We start from the raw sequence: 19,974 nt of genomic DNA, 5'->3' as shown, positions 1-19,974 counted from the left end.
CCAAAAAACTAAGGATGAAAACCTCAGGATAAAGTGTAGCTTTTTAAATTTGATAAATTTCATTTTATGAAAAAAAACAAACTAATTACACTGTATTTTTACATTTCGTCACAGATGACAACTTTGTCAAACATCTTAGACCTAGCAGACGTGGACATTTAAAAAAAATGTTACTGCCCTAACCAGTTTGGCTCAGTGGATAGAGCGTCTGCCTGCGGACTGAAGGGTCCCGGGTTCAATTCCGGTCAAGGGCATGTACCTGGGTTGCGGGCACATCCCCAGTGGGAGATGTGCAGGAGGCAGCTGATAGATGTTTCTAACTCTCTATCTCTCTCCCTTCCTCTCTGTGAAAAATCAATAAAATATATAAAAAAAAAAAAAAATGTTACTGCCCTAACCGGTTTGGCTCAGTGGATAGAGCGTCTGCCTGCGGACTGAAAGGTCCCAGGTTTGATTCCGGTAAAGGGCATGTACCTTGGTTGCGGGCACATCCCCAGTAGGGGGTGTGCAGGAGGTAGCTGATCGATGTTTCTCTCTCATCGATGTTTCTAACTCTCTATCCCTCTCCCTTCCTCTCTGTAAAAAATCAATAAAATATATTTAAAAGCAATATTACTAAAATAAATAAATAAAATAAGTAAAAGCGATGTTACTTTTCCTATCAAGTACCAAGTAGTTCAGATGAAGCAATATTCATCTGAAATTAATATTAACAGGCCTCAAAATGCAAGAACCAAAGAAAAACAAAAGATGAAATATTAAATACACTTATAATTCAAAAGAGAAAATTCATTTCTTGAAAACAAAATAAAACCAAAGAAAAAACTCTGCCCCAAACCAACCCTGTTTGAAGAACCAGCTTTGAGAATCACTAGTATGAACAGAGTTGAGGCAGGATAGTAAGAAACTAGGAAAATTCCTTAGCAAGTGGAATGGGGAAATTGAGACAGGCAGCTGAACTGGCCTGACCGAGCAATTTACATCAGATACAGAAGGTCACCAGGGCAGAAAGCCCCAGATGCTTAGCAACAGGCAAAACTGGTGCCAGACTCACCGCCTGGCCGGCCTTTCCTCCCCTGGCATATTGCAAGTCCAAATGGCTGACCTTTCACATCGGGTCATGTGGCTCAGACCCTCCCCTGATCTTTCCTCCCTAGAGATAACCTCTAGGCCAAGCATGTCAAACTCGCAGCCCATGGCTTGCACGTGGCCCACAATGAATATTTTTGCATATAACGATATGTAAGAAACAGTTTTAATAAAAATTTCGTAACTTCATTTTTACAATATCCTGTTATACATCATTATTATTTTTTTTATTGCTTAAAGTATTACAAAGGGTATTACATATGTGTCCTTTTTTCCCCCCTGCCCAATATACATCATTATTAATAACGAGCTACGACGTTCGCTAATGACTGATTACTATAATTGTGTTGCATTCATTTCCATTACGCGCCTTACCCGCAGGTGCACCACTTCTCTCCACTAATACCAGCAGCGAATAGTTTAGCAGCCAATGCCCACGTCATTAGTCTTGGACTGACTTGTTTGGTGTGCGCAACAGGAAATATTTTGCTTTCGGAGAACAAGAAAAGTAGGTTTATTTGTGTTATGCTTATTAATCTGTGCACTTATTCAGTGTCTGGTAAGTTAATGTTCAAGAAAAAAATATTAATTTTTATTAAAATGTTCTATTATTTTATGTTAACGATTACTCATTTATGTCAGCCCTTTGTATTCAGCATGTCTCTACAGAAATAAACCTATGTTTCTATGAAAATTGAAGCTTTTGTTTTTTGCAGCCCACAGAAACTTAAACCTTGTTTATTTGGCCTGTGTTAGCCTTGGAGTTTGACATGCTTATTCTAGGCCAGCAGTTCTCAACCTTGGCTGCACATTAGAGTCACCTGGGAATCTTTTTAAAATCCTGATTTCTGGGCCTCATCCTCCGGAAATTCTGTTTCTTTGTTATGGGGTGGGGCCACAACATTAGTAACAAAGAAACAGAGTTTCCGGAGGATGAGGCCCAGAAATCAGGATTTTAGAAAGATTCCCAGGTGATTCTCATGTGCAGCCCAGGTTGAGAACCACTGCTCTAGGCCATCTAGGCCTCAGTTGTAGTTTTTTTTTTTTTTTTAGTCTTCACCCAAGAATACGTTTTTATTGATTTTTAGAGTGAGGGAGGGGGAGAGGGGGAGGGAGGGGGAGAGGGGGAGGGAGGAGGAGAGGGGGAGGGAGGGGGAGAGGGGGAGGGAGGGGGAGAGGGGGAGAGGGAGAGGGAGGGAGGGAGGGAGGGAGAGAGAGAGAGAGAGAGAGAGAGAGAGAGAGAGAGAGAGAGGCAGTGATGTGAGAGAGAAACATCGATCTGTAGCCTCCCACATGCACCCAACTGGGGGATCGAACTTGCAACCTACATATGTGCCCTGACTGGGAATCGAACCCACACCTTTTGGTGTACAGGACAATGCTCCAACCAACTGGGCTACCTGGACAGCGTAGCCTCAATTGTATTTCAGCTCCAGGTCCAGAAAAGCAGCAAAAACAGATAGGACCAGCTGCAGTGAGTAATGACTACCGGCCCTGGCACTGACCAGTGAGTGGAGACCACGACCCTGAAGGGCACACGTGGAAAAGCCGACGAATATTCCATTGAGATCTCCCCTGAAGCCTGCCCTAAAACTCCCCCTTTGGAAAGCAGATAAAACCCCTCAAGACAAAGAAGCCAGCGGGTGCCCTCCTTGGAGCACACCCACTCGAATCTCCTCTTTGAGTGAATTTCCTTTCTTCTAAACTCTTAGGATCCCCATGAGACTTGTAACTGAACCTGTCTCCAAGGCCCCCTTTTCTCTGACTTTCCAGTGAGCTGACAGCAGCCCTGTCACTTCTTTCCCATAACGTTTCTAGAGCCAAGGCAGCCCACGTAGGCTCTCTCCTGTTGCTTCTTCTAGCCTAGGCCCTTCCTGGTTTCACTGTCCCCAGCTTTAATAAACATCCTCTAAAATCACCTGACTCATGTGAAATCTTTCCTGCAAGAAGTCAAGAACCCACACACTGCAGGCCAGCCTGAGGTAGACGCCTGCTGGGCCTGCTCCCCTTCCCCTAACAGAATAACCTTTGAATTTCCGTTCTGCCCAGTACTGAGTTGGTAATCTTGAGCATGTGGCTTAACCTAAACCTCAGTTTCCTTATCAGTATGCTGAGAAAATAAATGGGGAAGTTTAAACGAGATCATGGCAAGCAGTGCTACTTAAAGTATGGTCTGCCGACTATTGCTGGTCCTGGCACTACTAGCAGTCTGCATCAAGGTAAGTACGAAAATAAAGCATAAGCATTTAGAACATTTAACAATTCACAGTAATTTAACAGAGTTAGTGTTTGTTGAATCTAATAATAAAGCCTACATTTCTGTATTTTTTTTCATACAGAAAGCTAGAAAAAATTTTCTAGTAACAGTTCTAGTATTTTACAAAAGTACTTTATATTGTCAATCATCCTATCTAATAATAGAGAAACATGGTAATTAACCGTAACTTCGCTACCCTTCCCATTGGCTAATCAGTGAGATATGCAAATTAATCGCCAGCCAAGATGGCGGTTAACCGCCAACAAAGATGGCGGCTAATTTGCATACTGCAGGCAGGGTAGGACAGTCCAGGCCGCCATCCAGGCCCCCATGTGTGACCTGGGGGTGGGGGCTCAGGCAAAGCAATTGCTGATCGCCTCCCCGGAGCCCTTGCCGCCCACCAGAGACACAGGGCCCACTCCCGTGTGCGATCTAGGGGTGGGCGGGGGCTGGGGTGAAGGCAAGTGGTGCCGATGACCTCGCCGGAGCCCTTGCCGTCCACCGGAGACACAGGGCCCACTCCCGTGTGAGACCCGGGGGTGGGCGGGGGCTGGGGTGAAGGCAAGCGCTGCTGATCACCTCGCCCGAGCCCTCGCCGCCCACCGGAGACACAGGGCCCACTCCCATGTGCGATCGGGGGCAAGCGAGGGCTGGGGCGAAGGCAAGCGGTGCCGATCACCTCGCCTGAGCCCTTGCTGCCCACCGGAGACAGGTCCCAATGTGACCCGGGGGCGGGCGGGGGCTGGGGCGAAGGCAAGCGGTGTCCATCCCCTCACCCGAGCCCTTGCCGCCCACCAGAGACAGGGGGCCCACTCCTGGGCGCCCCTTCCTGCTCGCAGTAGAGCCTGAGGAGTCTGCGAGCATCCTGCCAGCCTTCCAAAGTGTAATAAAGTGCATTTCCGGTGAGGAGAAGCCCGGGCCGGGGTGCACGGGGGCGGACAGGCGCGGGGCCCTCCAAGGGCTGGTGGCTTCAGGCCCAGGCTGTGCGGCCAGGCCACTCGATGCGAGCCAATGTGCCTAAGGCCAGAGGTTCGTGCTCTCCCGGCCAGTGTGGAGCTGCAGGCGCGGCCCGCCCCCACGTCCTCTGTGCCCGGGGGTCACACTCATACCGCCTGCGGCTACTGGACTCCAGCTTGGCTCCCGCCTGGGGTCAGGGTCGGGCCAAGCACAGGGGAGGCCAGAGGAAGAGCCCCAAACCCTTAGCCGGATGGACCTCAGGCCCTGGACGGAAGGAGGCCGCAGGGGCCAGGAGAGCCTGAGAAGAGGGAAATCCCAGGAGGAGGCACCTAGAAAGTGCAGTGAATTGCAGGAGAGGGTGGAACAGCCACACACTGGCAAACCCTGCCCGCCCCGGGTCAGTGACGCGGGCCCCACGTGCTCCTGGGCTTTGCCTTGCATCGCGGGGGTTATGCTGCCCGTGGGCCGGGCAAGCAAGGGCCACCCCAACCTGTGCAGTTTTGCACAAAGGTGGGGAGGCCACGTTTGGGTGGGTTTGTCAGGCCCAGGGAAGGCGCCTTCGCTCTCTGTGCCAAGACGATGGCCAAGGGGCCCCCCGGAGACATGTGGTGACTGAACCCAAGCCAGGCCAGAGTCCTGCTCACACTGAGAGGCAAGTAACTGGGCACTGCGCCCCAAATGCATGGGGAGCACCAGCGGCCTCCTCTCTCCTGCCCTGGAAGGTGGGAGGCCTGGTGGGACTCACAGGTAAAACGCAGACACTGTTGGGTCCCAGACCCCTTTTCTTTGCACACACAGACCACCCGCCCCGCCCCCTCCCCACCATTCTGTGAGGCTAAGGTTCCTGAGCCCAGATCCAAAGACTGCAAATGGAACAATTCTCCCGGTGAGAACATGCAGGCACCTCCTGCCAAGGCAGCCAAGTTTGACAAACAGCGCCTCCTGGGGTGGGGAAAGCAGAGTGCCACAGAGCAGTGCCGGCTCCCAGCTACCCCGGGGGCAGGTGGCCGCCGCAGCTCCCTGCTGGCCCCAACAGCTGGACGGCAGCCCCTGCGTGTGGGTGCACCTAGGCCTCGCTGACCTCACGACCCCCAGAGCACGCACCTGCCTCCTGGCCCTAATTGCTTCTCCCCACTCCACACACACATGCATCTGCAAAGGCGGGAACAAGGCCCAGGCGGCTGCGTCCACGCCCTTGCTGGCGAAAGTCACACTCCAAATGGCCGGCTGTGTGAGGGGCAGTGGACACTCACTTGCTCACTCTCTCCCTGGAAAATCCCGGCGCACCTCGGCTCCTGCAACGTGCGGAATTAGAAATCGAACCGTTTATTGTCTCCTAACTTTTCCCTGGTTTCTTTGGTCACTCACTGTGGCTGCCCCCACTGTTCTGAGTGGGCCCTGGGGGCTCCTCAGCCAGACCACAAATCCCCAAATCACACACTCGCTTTCAGAAAGCCAGGCTTCTCTCAACACACCCCGCAACCTAAAAGGTTGCCCCTCCGTGAAAAGCTCGGAGGAGCACTGAGCTGGGAAAGGACAGCTGGTGCGTGGCGGGGTCCCTAGGACCCGAAAAGGTGCAGAAAAAAATTTAACACATTTCAATTTCAAGAAATAAAAACAAAACCAAGAAAGAAAACCTACGCTTTCAAAGCCTGAACATCCACAAGGACCTCAGTGCGATCCCGAGCCACCGCCCGCCCCAGCGCAGATCCGGGCCGGGGGAGATGGGGCAGACACCACGGGATTGGATGTGCCATCTGCCACCAGGGGAGCGGGCCTAAGCCAGCAGGTGGTTATCTCCCGAGGGGTCCCAGACTGTGAGAGGGCACAGGTTGGGCTGAGGGACGCCCCCCCACCCAGTGCACAAATTTTTGTGCACCGGGCTTCTAGTATCTCTATAAAGCTGGAGGGAAAAAAGTACTGATCTGCAACAACTTGGGGGAAGGGAACCCTACCTGATCCTTCAGAAGCACTAATATGCAGCACTTTACTGAGTGGTGAGCACAAAGGAAGAGCTCTCAAAAGATTAATTTCCTCTCCATCTACTGACTCAATAGTCAGTCACTAAATGCTATGGAAGAAAGAGCCTTCTAGGCAAAAGATCATGTTGTGCAAGTGCAACGGTGGTGCTGAAAATGTTTAACTTCAGAAATAAGCCCCACATAATATAGAAGATACGATGTAAAAGACTTGGTGCCGGCTGTAAATAAGTGACATTGAAAAAGAAATTCTGAAAAGCTAGGGCTCTTTTCAGGATACAGTGGCCAAGGAGATGTTGTCGGAGGAACTGTGATTAGAAATGGACTTTCGAAGGCTGCATAGGATTCATTCCAGGAAGCTGGGAGGAGGTGAATTTAGGCAGAGAACTGCCAGAGCAAAAGCAGAGAGCCACTAGGAACAGATGAGTCTAACAGGAGAGCAACAGAAAGCAAAGCTGGAACCTGCTTTATGGGAAAACCTTGTCTTTGTCTATCAATTCAAGGATTTAGAACATAAACGAGGGAGTCACTGAGATTTTTGAGCTGAAAAACAAAAATCATCAAATCGGGGCCGGACAAAGTAGGGCCACACATCCTACTATTGTATCACTACACATATCACACTCTCTGTGGTCTCAATCTGCTTTTTTTTTTTTTCACTGCACTCACCCTGCAAAAGATTCCAACCTCAGATCAATGCAACCTTCTGCTTTCTAGATTCCTGGACTTAAATGCTGACACTGATTTGCTGAAGAAAACCACACAATCCCCTACAGCCATACACAACGAACTCATAGTTTCCAACCTGGGCAGGGCCCTCAGCCTGGCCCAGCAAATCATTTCCGTGTTCCTGTCCCACTTCTCTTTTCCCAAAGAGCAGCTGTTTCTAACTTTCACCGCTATCCTCAAGCCCCTGTACTCCACTGCTCCCGACACCTCTTCCCTGGTCTCCCTGCTCTCCTCCTCTTAGGAACTGAGGTCATCGGACGTGACCTCTCTCAACTCTCTGCACCTAAGCCTAAAAACATAATACTCCCTCGGTCCCACAATAATAGTAGCAAGTGAATATTTAAACAGGAATTATTGGCGAATGCAGCTGTAAGTTATGTTGTCGCGCAAAATTGCGAAGCTTTCAATCAAAATCAATGTTTCATGACGTCTGTCATTTGTTTGGACACATCTTTCAATTTTTAGGTTAATCTAATTATTACAAATTATAACTATTTTTCTAATTTCATCCGCTGATCAAAATCAATTGTTTTATTTCAGTTGAATATCAACCCGGTTGTAAAAGCAAGATGAAAAAAGAGTTTTCAGGCAAAGATCGAGTTGCGATTGTCCAGTTCTTGATGCACCAAAAGAAAAAGGAAAAGTTGCAGAAAGGTGCAATTACATTAGCTGCAAAACAACTTAAGTGCAACAGAATGACCATATCAAGAATTTGGACATGTGGGGAGTGCGGAGCAGGCGGGGTGGGGAGCAAGAGGGGTGGGGAGCAAAAAAAAAAAAAGAAAGAAAAAAAGAATTTGGAAATGTGCTTCCGAAAATAATTGTCAAGGAGAATCTTATGCTAATGTTGACTCTTTGAAAAAATAAAACTGTGGACGTAAATGCAAAGATTATGGAGAAAAACTTGAAAAATTTAGACATATTCCTCTTAGCAGAAGAGGCACCATGTTAGCCTTTGATAATATTTCTCCCAAAATACTGGATAATACGTTTCTGTCACTTCAACAAGTTATGCTGGAAGCAATGAAGAACGATGGCTCCAATAATTTTAAGCTCACGCATATAGGGAAAGCAAAGCTTCGCAGCCAACGGATCCTACCTACAAGTTTAAAATGCAGTAACAGCCGAAACCGGTTTGGCTCAGTGGATAGAGCGTCAGCCTGCGGACTGAAGGGTCCCGGGTTCGATTCCGATCAAGGGCATGTACCTTGGTTGTGGGCACATCCCCAGTAGGAGATGTGCAGGAGGCGGCTGATCGATGTTTCTCTCTCATCGATGTTTCTAACTCTCTATCTCTCTCCCTTCCTCTCTGTAAAAAATCAATAAAATATATTTAAAAAAATAATAAATAAATAAAATGCAGTAACGAAATTATTGAAAAATCCAGAAACTGATTTCTGAACACTCAAAATAAAAATTAGGAGTACTATTTTTAATTTGTTTAATTTAATCTAGTTTTTTGATAATAAATGTTGCGTTCTATATTTATTTTCTTTTGCTACTATTATTATGGGACAAATTACATTCATCAACTGCTATTATCATTATGGGACAGAGGGAGTACATATTTCAAATGCCCACCCTGACTTCTTTGCTTCTAATCTAAGCTCTCCATTTGTATGACTGATAATCACTATTCTGTCCCTTAGTTGGTTGCTCCTCATTTCTCATTTGTTACCAATCTTCTCTTTATACTGACTCCATCTCCATGAGTTGCTCAGAGATCTTCTATCTTTGGGGAAAAAAAACTTGACATAAAACAAAACATTTCCGCCCAGCCAGTGTAGCTCAGTGGTTGAGTGCTGAACTATGAACCAGGAGGTTACAGTTCAATTCCCAGTCAGGGCACATGCCCAGGTTACGGGCTCAATCCCTAGTGGAGGCAGGAGGCAGATGAGTCAACTGATGATTTTTCTCTCAGCACTGATGTTTCTCTCTCTCTCTGAAATCAGTAAAAACCTATCTTAAAAAAACACACAACACCTTTCTTTGACCCCACATTGCCTGCTCCTCAAGAGCTGATGTCCCAAGGTCTGCACTTGTACAGTCCTTCTCCTCACTTCACACAGCCTCTTCTCGCAAACTCACCCTCTCCCACATCTCCGACTACCATCTCCGAACCATCAGCAAGCAAATCTGTATCTCTTACCCCTGAGCTCTCATGGTGCCATCCCACGTACACTAATGAACAGCACTGTCTACCTGTACATCCTGTGTATAGCTCACACTCAGCATATCCCAAATTGAACACCCCCGCCCCAAATTTGTCTCCACTTACCTTTGGATCTTTCAGCAAGTGACACTATCTACTCAGTTATTCACAGGAGAAACCTAGGGGTTATCCCAGATACCTCAGGTCACTGGCTCAGGCCAATTCTTCCTTAAATTCTCCTATCCGGCCTCTGTCCATCCCCATCCTCAGGGCCTGCCTTACTTCAGGTCCTGAGGATCTCTTGCTTAGCTTATTCAACTGCTTCCTAACCGCTTTCTCTGCCTCCAGTCTTGTTCTCTTTAGTCTACCCACAATATGGTTACCAGATTTGGCCATATAACCACCTTGCCTAAAATCCTCCAATGGATACATAAAAAACTTCATAGCGATTGTCTCTGGAAATATTGGGGGTGGGGAGCCTGCAGGAGAAATATTTACCTTTCAAATAGTACCTTTTAGTACTATTTGAATTGTCTACCATTAGCATGCACTGCTATACAAAACAAAATTTCAGTGGCCGCTAATGTTTACAATGCAAAGTCCTTCATGACCTGTCTGCTTTTACGCTTCTCTCTCAAGACATTCCTCTGTCTGGCCCTGGCGTCTCTTCACTCATCTTTGAAGACTCTGCCCAAATGGCACCCCCTCCTGACTTCTCCAGACAGAGTGGACATCTTCTTTTGTGCCATGTAATAGAGTTGCATCATGGCATCAGCTCATGTTGTACAGAACACTTAAACAGATTGTTATTAAAATGTCGGTCTCCCTCCATTAGCCTTAGATGCCCTAAGAGCAGGAACTGAATTTGCAGTTTAGTTACTGAATCAAATTTATGGGGGAGGGGGGCTTGGATAAGAGTGTTTTAAAAATGCTCATCGGGTGATTCTAACTCACTCCCCCTTAACAACTGCACTATAATATAAACTCCTTGAGATCAGGAATCACTGTGTTCAGCACAATGTAGATGCTCAATATATGGTCCCTCATCTGAACCCAAGTAGACAAGTCTCAAAGGTGCGGACGGAACGGTTAGGGCTGACGCTGTGGACGCATCAGGATGTACCAGGATAGTGAGTGAAGCTGTGGCAGTAGGTAAGCTCACTCCAGAGCCTGGAGTGAGGAAGCCAAGGCAGACTTCTCTGTCACACTGTAACTGCAGAGACTCATTTACACGTGTTTTTCCTTCCGGACTATGAGTTCCTTAAAGGCAGGAGCTCTGTCCTATTCATCTCTCTGTCCACCTGGCACTGAGCACAGTGCAGTGCAAGGTACATGTTAGGAGCTCAGAAACATTTTACTGAGTTGTACCAGTGCGACTGGTAGCAGAGGTACAGTACTTAAAGGACACAAAGACGTGACTGCTTTGGCCTAGAAGAGCCAGGAATAGAGGTTTTCAGAGGGATGACTGAGCTCAGTCCTGAAACAGAAGTTCACTTGGCAGAGAAGTGGCCAGAACTTCAAGTAGAGCAGTGGTTCTCAACCTTCCTAATGCCGCGACCCTTTAATACAGTTCCTCATGTTGTGGTGACTCCCAATCCCATTGTTACAAATTGAACATAATTAAAGCATAGTGATTAATCACAAAAACAATATGTAATTATGTATGTGTTTTCCGATGGTCTTAGGCGACCCCCAGAGGGGTTGCGACCCACAGGTTGGGAACCGCTGAAGTAGAGGGAACAGCAGGAGCATAGGTACCAAGGCATGAAAGGGCACAGTGCAGGCACACCCTTCCCACGTGGCTGGGAGTCCAGTGCATGAGACAGGAAACATATTAGGGAGCTTTGGAAAATGAGGCTGAGGGTCAGGGTCAGGGCCACACTGAAAAGCCATGGACACTCAGCTAAGAATGCAAGCCAGGCTGTGGGTGGCCTAAGAGGAGTTTTAAATTTAATCTCAAATGGCCAGATTGACTTTTTTAAAAAATATATTTTATTGATATTTTACAGAGAGGAAGGGAGAAGAATAGAGAGTTACAAACATCGATGAGAGAGAGATGAGAGAGAAACATCGATCAGCTGCCTCCTGCACACCTCCTACTGGGGATGTGCCCGCAACCCAGGTACATGCCCTTGATCGGAATCGAACCTGGGACCTTTCAGTCCGCAGGCCGACGCTCCATCCACTGAGCCAAACCGGTCAGGGCCAGATTGACTTTTTATGAAGGTAACTCGTGGCAGCATGAAAGCCAGAGTAAAGAATTGAGAGGCTCAAAGGAAGGAGCTTAATCAGTGGCTGGCGCCTAGTTAACAAACACACGCAGAGGCAGTATGTACCCTCCTTAAGTTTTACACCCAAGGGAACGCAGGGGAGGAAATAAGTCCATTCTATAAAAACACCCAAGATATAAGTCAAGCGCCCTCTGAATTCCGCTCCCGCTGACCACCAAGCTGCACCCCTGTTTTTCGGGTCTGAGCTGGATGGGCGTTCCGAAGTGGAAATGCCCAGGAACCTCTGTTCTGCCTTCGCGGTTCCAAGCCCCATCCCATCACAGCCCCCCACCTCCACCCAGCCACGCACGAGGACCAGGCTGTGCCGAGCGGCTCCAGGAGAAGGAAGGAGCGTCCCCGGCGCGTGGAAACGCCCCGGCACCCACCTAGGACGCAGGGTGGGAGGCTGCGCGTGCGCGCCCCGCCCTTTGCCTTTAAACCCGGTGGCGGGAAGGCGGACTGAGCACCTCGCGGAGTGCCCCGAGCTTCGCACGGACGCAGTTCTCTTAAGTCCCCCTAATCCGCACATTCACTCACCCGCTGCCCACCGGTCCTCGGGATCCCCGGGGAGCCCGCGGCCACAGGCTTTCCCGCCACCGCGCTCGGCGGGACCAATCTCCGCCGGCGCGCGGCCCGGGGCGGGGCGGGGCGGCTGGGCTGGCCCAAGTGACCCTAGCAACCGGGGGTGGGGCCTGATGGCAAAGTAAGGAAAAGGGAAGGGACTACAAGTAGTTTTATCTGAATCGATCCCCTACGTTGCGCCTAAAGTCACAACGCAATTAAGTTTCTGATGACTGAAGATACTAGGAATCAAAGTCCGATTAAATGTAAATTTACAAACATTCTTCCCCTTCTCCTGGCCAAGTGGATTATTCCAAAGTCTTGCATGGCCAGTTAGCCAAGTTGGGCTTTATTCGGGAGGAAGAGCGGGGTTGAGTTACTGGGAAGGGGGGGCTTTTGCGGGGCTGGGGTGTCCGTCTCGCGGGAGGTACAGGTTTAAAGCTTGCGAAGCATGTAGGAGGCGCCTAAAAGGAAATCAGCAATCAATATTCATTGGTCCGTGGAGGGTCTCTTCTGGCCTCAGCTGAGATGAGCGTATTTTGCCAACAACAAAGGAGGGTAGGGCTCACCCGACTAATTATCTCCTGAATTATTAACTATTTGAATAGAAGGAATCAATTTCTGGGATATGAGAGATGTTAGGAGAGATTTGATGAAGATGAAAGTACAATTGAGAGAAAAGTGAAAAGATGCACACAAAAAAGGGAAATAAAACAGACTATAAAACTAGTGATAAAAGCAGAAAGATGCCATTTGAATCTTTTGATCTGCTCTAAATTATAACTCTGAGGGTGGCCTTGGGGAAAGACAGAAAAACAAAAAACCGAGGGTCAAAGCCTCTCCCTCCTCCACCCCCCTCCCACCCCTGCCTTGCTCCAGGCATCAGCTTTCCTGTTTCTGCCTAGGTCTAGGATCTCTCCTGGGGCTTAAGTACCACCTGCCCGGAGGCCTGCTGGGGAAGTCAAGTAGAATAGTTAAATTACTTAATTTATCTAGATTGTAGGCTCCCACGCCTTGGGCCGTGGCTGGTGAGCTCGCTTGCCCAGGGTCTCCACAGAGACCCATCATGCCAGAATAACACAAAGCCCAGCCAGTGGATGTAGACAGGTTTCCGTGGGTTAACAGAATGGCTCTAACCCAGTGTTTACTTTTCTCAGAGCTACTGCCCCACCCAAGGCCCTGGGGCAAGCAGCCCTGAGGTAGGTTGGCCACACTCTCCCTTTACCTTCCCCACAGCTATCTGGTACAACTGCATCCTGAACTGGGGCTCATAACTCCATTTCCTCTCTTCCTGCCCCTGCCCTTCTCCCACCCCCGGGAATGCCTTGTGTCCTCCACTTCTCTCCATCTGCCTCCTGTGAGGAGGGAGTACTCCCTGCTTCCCTGCTCTCTCAGAAACCTAGAACCTTACACTTGATTGGCATGACCAGAAACTTAAGGTCCTGGTTTCCTGTGCTCATCACACTGAGAGGAAAGTGTAGGATGATACCTCTTCTCCCTTCCCTGCTTCTCCTGCCGCGCCCCAAACCCCAGCCACGTTCACTCACATTCATACACACACAACCATGCACACACAACGGCGAAGAGAGGTGGGATGCGGAGGAAGGGAAGTTTGCACCGACCAGCTCATGAATGCAACTTGAAAGATTTCACACAGGAAAAGGCAAAAAAACAACTCACACGTAAATTAAACAATAAAGAAGTACAAGCCCCTCCCCACAGCCTCTTTCTTCATCCAGGGGGGGCTTAGCCCCTCCACATAAACTCAGAAGCTTCCTACTCCCTCTGTTCAACGGGAGCTTTTACAGGGCCTGGGTCTTCAATTCAACAGGTTCCCCTGTGCCCTCTGGTTGTGCACTGGAGTCCCTGGGCCTGGTACCCTTGAGAACAGACAGTCTCTCAGAAACACTCCTGGGCCGGGGGAAGAGGAGGAAGTCGTAGAGGAGACTGCCCAGGCCCCCTCCGATGATGGGGCCCACCCAGTATACCTGTAGGAAGAGGAGAGGAATCGTCAGGCTTGGGGAGAGGACAAGAGCAAGGCTGCTCCTTTCTCAACTCCACAGGCAGAAAACAGATGTATTGTCCTAACCGGTTTGGCTCAGTGGATAGAGCGTTGGCCTGTAGACTGAAGGGTCCCAGGTTCAATTCCCGTCAAGGGCATGTAACTTGGTTTCGGGCACATCCCCAGTAGGCAGTGGTTCTCAACCTTGGCTGCACATTAGAATCACCTGGGAGTCTTTTTAAAATCCTGATTTCTGGGCCTCATCCTCCAGAAATTCTGTTTCTTTGTTATGGGGTGGGGCCACAACATTAATAACAAAGAACAGAATTTCTGGAGGATGAGGCCCAGAAATGATGATTTTAAAAAATTCCCAGGTGATTCTAATGTGCAGCCAAGGTTAAGAACCTCTGCCAGTAGGGTTTATGCAGGAGGCAGCTGATAGATGTTTCTCTCTCAATGATGTTTCTAACTTTTTATCCCTCTCCCTTCCTCTCTGTGAAAAATCAAATATTTTAAAAAAACACAGATGTACTTGGGCACATACTTGGGCACTATTTAAACAGAAATCAGTGTTTGTTTGTTTTTGTTAATCCTCACTCAGGGATATGTTTCCATTGATTTTTAGAGAGAGTGGAAGGGAAGGGGAGAGACAGAGAGAAAAAAGTCATTGTGAGAGAGACACATCTTTGGTTGCCTTCCGCATGCACCCCGAGGGGGCTCAAGGATCAAGCGTGTAATACTGCAACCAAGGGATCTGTGTCCTTGACGGGAATCGAATCTGGGACCGTTCAGTCCACGGGCCGATGCTCTAGCCACTGAGCCAAACTGGCTAGGGCTGTTTGTGTGTTTTTAAACTCTAAACTGTTCCACTGTCTGCACTTCAAAATTCACCATTTTTTTCTGACTCATCAAATTATTCCTTTATCCCATACCTTCTTAACACATGTACATTCTCTTTGTTGTTATTAGTTGGTACTAGTTTGCATATTACTTTGAAAATGTTTTAATTGTGAAAAAATGCACATAACATAAAATTTACCATCTTAATCATTTCTTTTTTTTTAATTTACCTAAAAAAAAAGAACTTGAGAGAGAGAGAGAGAGAGAGACATTGATTTGTTGTTACACTTATTTATGCATTCATTGGTTGCTTCTTGTATGTGCCCTCACCAGGGATCAAACTCACAACCTTGGTGTATTTGGATGACACTCTAACCAACTGAGCTAGGGCCCTTAACCACTTCTAAGTGTGCAGTTCAATAATACTAAGTATATTCACATGGTTGTGCAACCAATCCCCAGAACTTTTCATCTTGCAAAACTGAAACTCTACATCCATTAACCAACAACTCCCATTTCCCCTCTCCCTACCCCATGTCAGCTATCATTTTGCTTTATTTCAATGAATTCTACTACTGTAAATACCACATATGGGTGCAATTATAAAGTATTTGTCTTTTTGTAACTGGCTTATTTCATTAAGCATAATGTCCTCAAGGTTCATCCATGTTGCAGCATATAACAGGATTTCCTTTTCTTGTAAGGCTGAATACTATGCCATTATATGTATATACTAAATTTTGTTTTTTCATTCATCTGTAAGGGACACTTGGGTTGCTTCTACCTTCTGGTTACTGTGAATAATGTGGCTGTGAAAATGGGTATACAGCTTTGAAAAAAATTATTAGAGTTTAAAGTGAAAGAATTTATTAGTGAAGCAGTGAGACAGAGAGTGGGCTACTCCACAGACAGAGCAGCCTGAAAATGTTTTGAATTATTTTCAGGTTTTGTCTGTCATATGGCCAAACAACACAGACAATGCGTTTTTATTGAGGACTTATTCCATACCTGATTTTGTGCTATAACTTTCACACTTACTGTCCATAACACCTTGTTTTATAGTGAAGAAATGGAGGTGCATAATGATTGTGTTCTTGCCATGGTCACACACGAGGCTAGCAAAGTGCTAGAACGGGGATGAGGCCCAGGCCCATCCTGACCTCGAGAGTAGGAATGTTTGTCTTCCTGTTCAGTTGTCTGTCCTGACGGTGCTAGTTTTGGAATACAGTGGGTACTCAGTAAAATTCCCTAACTAACCAGTGAAGGAACAATATGTGCAAGAGCCTCTCTTCCTGGCAAAATAGTGAATCCTGCTCACACAGGCACCCCAAACTCTGTGACAGCCCGTTGAGCTGAGTGCTGGTAGAGCAGTCAGCACACCCAGATGGAAGCAGGAACCAAACCTGGGGCCTGCAATCCACACCCATCCGGGGCCTTAGCATCTTGCTCCTCTCCCCGCACTCACCCAGTGGTTGGTGAAGTTTCTGGTGAGAATGGCAGGAGCAAAGGAGCGGGCAGGGTTCATGCCTGCACCAGTGTAATACATCTGCAAAAGACACAGTTGTAACTAAGACACTTCCCCCACTCTCCCCAGCTCCTCTCCCCACAGCTCACTTATCCCTGAGGGCTGGCACCTTGCCTCTAGCAGCAAGCAGCGAAGGACAACCGCATGGGGGCCCCACCGTGGAGTGAAGGTGCTGATGCCCCATCTGGGGATAGACTATCGATCCATCAGCTAAGCCCACAAATACCCACAATGCATGCATTTCCACCTTGGGTTCAAGAAAGACCAGTTACAGCAGTCACAGAGAGAGTAATAAGGATTGATTCCTCTGGGCTGACTGATACCGAGAGGGGTGAGTAATGTTCATGTTTGATAGTTAGGTGAGAAAGGTTTTGGGGCCTTAAAGGAGTAGTTGCTTCCCTCTCCTACTTACCCCAAAGAGGTGCCCGAGGGTGAGGGAAAAGCCAACGGCCAGGGCCACGGAGCCCAGGCGGCCGTTCCGCCTCTCATCGTATGTAGCAAAGATGCAGAGCACCAACTGCAGCGTCAGGAGGATCTCCACCGCGGTGGCCTGGCCCACACTCACCCCAGGGTGCAACTAGGCAAAGGAAGAAGAGAGGAGGCTCGGTAGGGCTGTCACAGCATTACCTCCGCTAGATTCCCGGGCAGGAGCCACCCTCCTCCCTCTCCTAGAGATGAAAGATGGTAGTAACTGTGTTTGTTTTCTAATTTCTCCTAGCGTTGGAAGTAATCGCACCCAGTTTTAAGGATGCAGAAACTGAGGCCCATAGGTAAAACAAGTCCTCAAGAACCTGCAAGGAATCGGAAGGAAAGCTGAGACGGGAACTCAGGTTGCTTGATTCTCAGTCCAGGGCTCTAGACTCTTATCCCTCCAAAGCACCTGCAGACCCTCCCCACCCTGAAACACACACACACACCCTCACACACCACGTCCCAGATCCCCGGGGTACGGGTCCACCTGCACCGGGCAGGGCGTCAAGGCACCAGGCTCCCGCAGCCCCGCTCAGCCGATCATTACCGTGTTAAGCGCTAGGTTTCCTCGGACAGCAGGTGGGGTAACACTGTACAGCATGGCAGCCCCCACCACAGCTCCCAGGAGTTGGGCTGCCATATAGGAGAGGGCACGGAGCAGGGACAGCTGGGAGCCCACAAGGAAGGCAAAAGTGACTGCAGGATTGACGTGGGCCCCACTGATGTGGCCCACCGCCTGCACTAGCGTAGCCAGGGCCAGGCCAAAGGCCAGAGCCACCTGCAAGACGTGCAGGGATCCAGGGCCCCAACGCAGCGAGGCCCCCAGCCCGAAGAAGACGTAGAAGAGGGTGGCAAAGAACTCGGCAAATATGGCCCTCCAGAAGGAGGCTGACTGCAGTTCCCACATGGCAGAGGGGAGGGGCACAACGCCTGGGTCCCTATACCTCCTTGGCCTGCTTTGGGTGGAGAGGCCCCTTTATAGAGGACTCTGAGTCCCTGGGAGGGGCAGGCTGAGGGGCTGGCCCAGCCTCTTAACCCCTTCACAGCCGCAGCGGGCTGGCCCGCTCTCATGCCTCTGATAGAGCTGCTGGACTCTCCCTCCTCCACTGGGAGGTGAGCAGAGGCGTGGGTGTGAAGGTGGGGGTAGGGTCAGGGCTGGAGGGGCTCTGGAAGAAAAGGGCCAAGAATAGGGGGCAGGTCCTTTTCTTTTCATGTCAAAGTTAGGGTTCATAGTCCTGATTGACACCTATATTAGAACATTCCTCAACTCTGTTTGGAAGGTCAGGCAAGCTGAGTTCACTTCACGGACTATGAGAATGTGCTCCTGGGGGCTTCCAGACCCCTCTGAGTCAGCCAGGGGTAAGGGTGAGGGTGGGGGTCAGGAGTGGGGTGCAGCAGGGATGTTGGATAACTGAAAAGAATGCTTTAGTTCTCTGGGATTAGAGGGCCTTCTTCTATTGGCTGGATTGCGCTGGAATCTGTGCACCCTGCAGCTCTGGGACAAGAATAGTTCTGCTGTGTCTGGCTTTCTCAGAGCCCGGGTTCCCAACCCCCAGCCCATGCCAGCACCTTCCTTTCCCAACCCTCAGCCTGCCTTTTAGGCACAGAGACAGATAGGGGGAAGAAGCTATCTTGCATGGACAGTTTGGAAGTGAGGTTGGAGGACTGGGGAGAGGAAAAGGGTTAAATCCCAGAATCAGCTTTTAACAGTCGCCTTTCCTAACTCACGAGGTCCTAGCAGGAGGTACTGAAAGGACAGAAACAGTCTTGGCTATGAAGCAATGGGAGGGTTTAGCCTCCTAATGTGGCTGTGATCAGGACACTGGAGTCCTAACCGTTGATTCTTTGGGAAAGGAAGGGGTGGGGATACGTGGGAAACAGGCTGGTCAAAAGAGAGAAGAGGACAGGACGGGGAAGGGCAGCTTGAAGAAAGAGGTTTGGTTGTGCTCGGGCTTGGGGAGGGTCTTGGAACCTGGAAGTGGGGGTTGTGGGGTGGTGAAGGCAAAATGGGAAACACTGGTATGCTTCACTGCCTCCACACTGTAGCAAGTCATAAAGGCCACAGCTTTTCTCGTGAAGCACCAGAGGAGAACAAACATGTGAAGAGTGGGCCTGCAATATTGGTGCCGAGCACCGGTCCCACCCAGCACACCTGTGGGGAGAGAGGAGGCACACAGAGCAGGGCCTATGCTCCACTCCTCCTCCTGTACCCGGCTTGGGGATGGACAGGCAGGGTAACAACAAAGGCGGAAGCTGCTGAGAACAGGTTAGAGGGCACCCAAGGCAACTAGAGCTTCCAATTTCATGGAAGAGGAACAACCTATCAGGGTGTCTTGGAGTCTCATGTTTTATGAGCTTCACCCATCTCCTGACTTCAGGCCCAGTGATGCTCCCAGATGCCAGTCATCACAGCTGGACCCAGAGAGTGAACAGGGTTCGTGTTGCTTCTAAAAAAGGACCCCTGGCCCAGCTGGTGTGGCTCAGTGGTTGAGTGTCGACTATGAACCAGGAGGTCACGGTTCAGGAGGCTGCCAATCAATGATTCTCTCTCATCATTGAGGCTTCTATCTTTCTGTCACTCTCCCTTCCTCTCTGAAATCAATAAAAATAATAAACAAACAAATAAACAAATAAAGAAGGACCCCTGGATAGGAGAGAGGTAGTACACATGGTATTAAGAGCAGAGACTTCAGCAGCAGATACTTTGGTTCAGATATAGGACAGAACTAGTTATGACAGCTGGTGGGAGTGTGAATTGGGATAACCATTCGGAACACAGTATAGCCACCTCTTGTAAAGGTAAACAAACACATGCTTTCTGACTCGGGAACTTCACTGCTCACTTATATACCCAAGAGACCTTTCTAAACCTCCACCAGGAGGCATCCACAGAGCAGCACTGTTCACAACAGCAAAACACTTGAAGTAACCCAAGTGCCCATTGACAGGAGAATGGGTCAATAAACAGTGGTCTATTTACACAATGGAAATTATTCAGCATCAAAATGAGTGAACCCCACGGTAACACTCAATAATAGGGATGAACCTTAGCAATAAAATATCAAGAAAATAATAGTGCCAGCAGACTATGCATGACATGATAGCTTTTTTGTAGAGTTAAAAAACATCTAAATGAAAATAT

The 19,974-nt window shown here is 48.8% G+C and overlaps 2 protein-coding genes across 3 annotated transcripts in view; both read right to left on the bottom strand.

The window, feature by feature from the left end:
• TIMELESS (timeless circadian regulator) overlaps positions 1-12,077 on the bottom strand; it is a 36,461-nt gene extending 24,384 nt beyond the window's left edge. For both annotated transcript variants that reach the window (XM_036301031.1, XM_036301032.1), the window contains exon 1: positions 11,971-12,077. The gene's annotated coding sequence lies outside the window, so the exon portion shown is untranslated. The remainder of the gene's footprint in view (positions 1-11,970) is intronic.
• A 1,719-nt stretch (positions 12,078-13,796) lies between these two features.
• Positions 13,797-17,739, bottom strand: LOC118652004 (major intrinsic protein of lens fiber). The gene is made up of 4 exons (XM_036301784.1): positions 17,380-17,739; positions 16,774-16,938; positions 16,302-16,382; positions 13,797-13,982 (listed from the first exon to the last, which is right to left on the bottom strand). Exons 1-4 carry the CDS (start codon positions 17,737-17,739, stop codon positions 13,797-13,799), a joined length of 792 nt encoding a protein of 263 aa, XP_036157677.1.
• Positions 17,740-19,974: the final 2,235 nt, after the last annotated feature.

Source organism: Myotis myotis, unplaced genomic scaffold (genome assembly GCF_014108235.1).
Source record: "Myotis myotis isolate mMyoMyo1 unplaced genomic scaffold, mMyoMyo1.p scaffold_m19_p_3, whole genome shotgun sequence".
NCBI lineage: Eukaryota > Metazoa > Chordata > Mammalia > Chiroptera > Vespertilionidae > Myotis > Myotis myotis.
The sequence above is the reverse complement of the archived record's forward strand: the minus strand, read 5'-3'. Positions and strand labels throughout refer to the sequence as shown.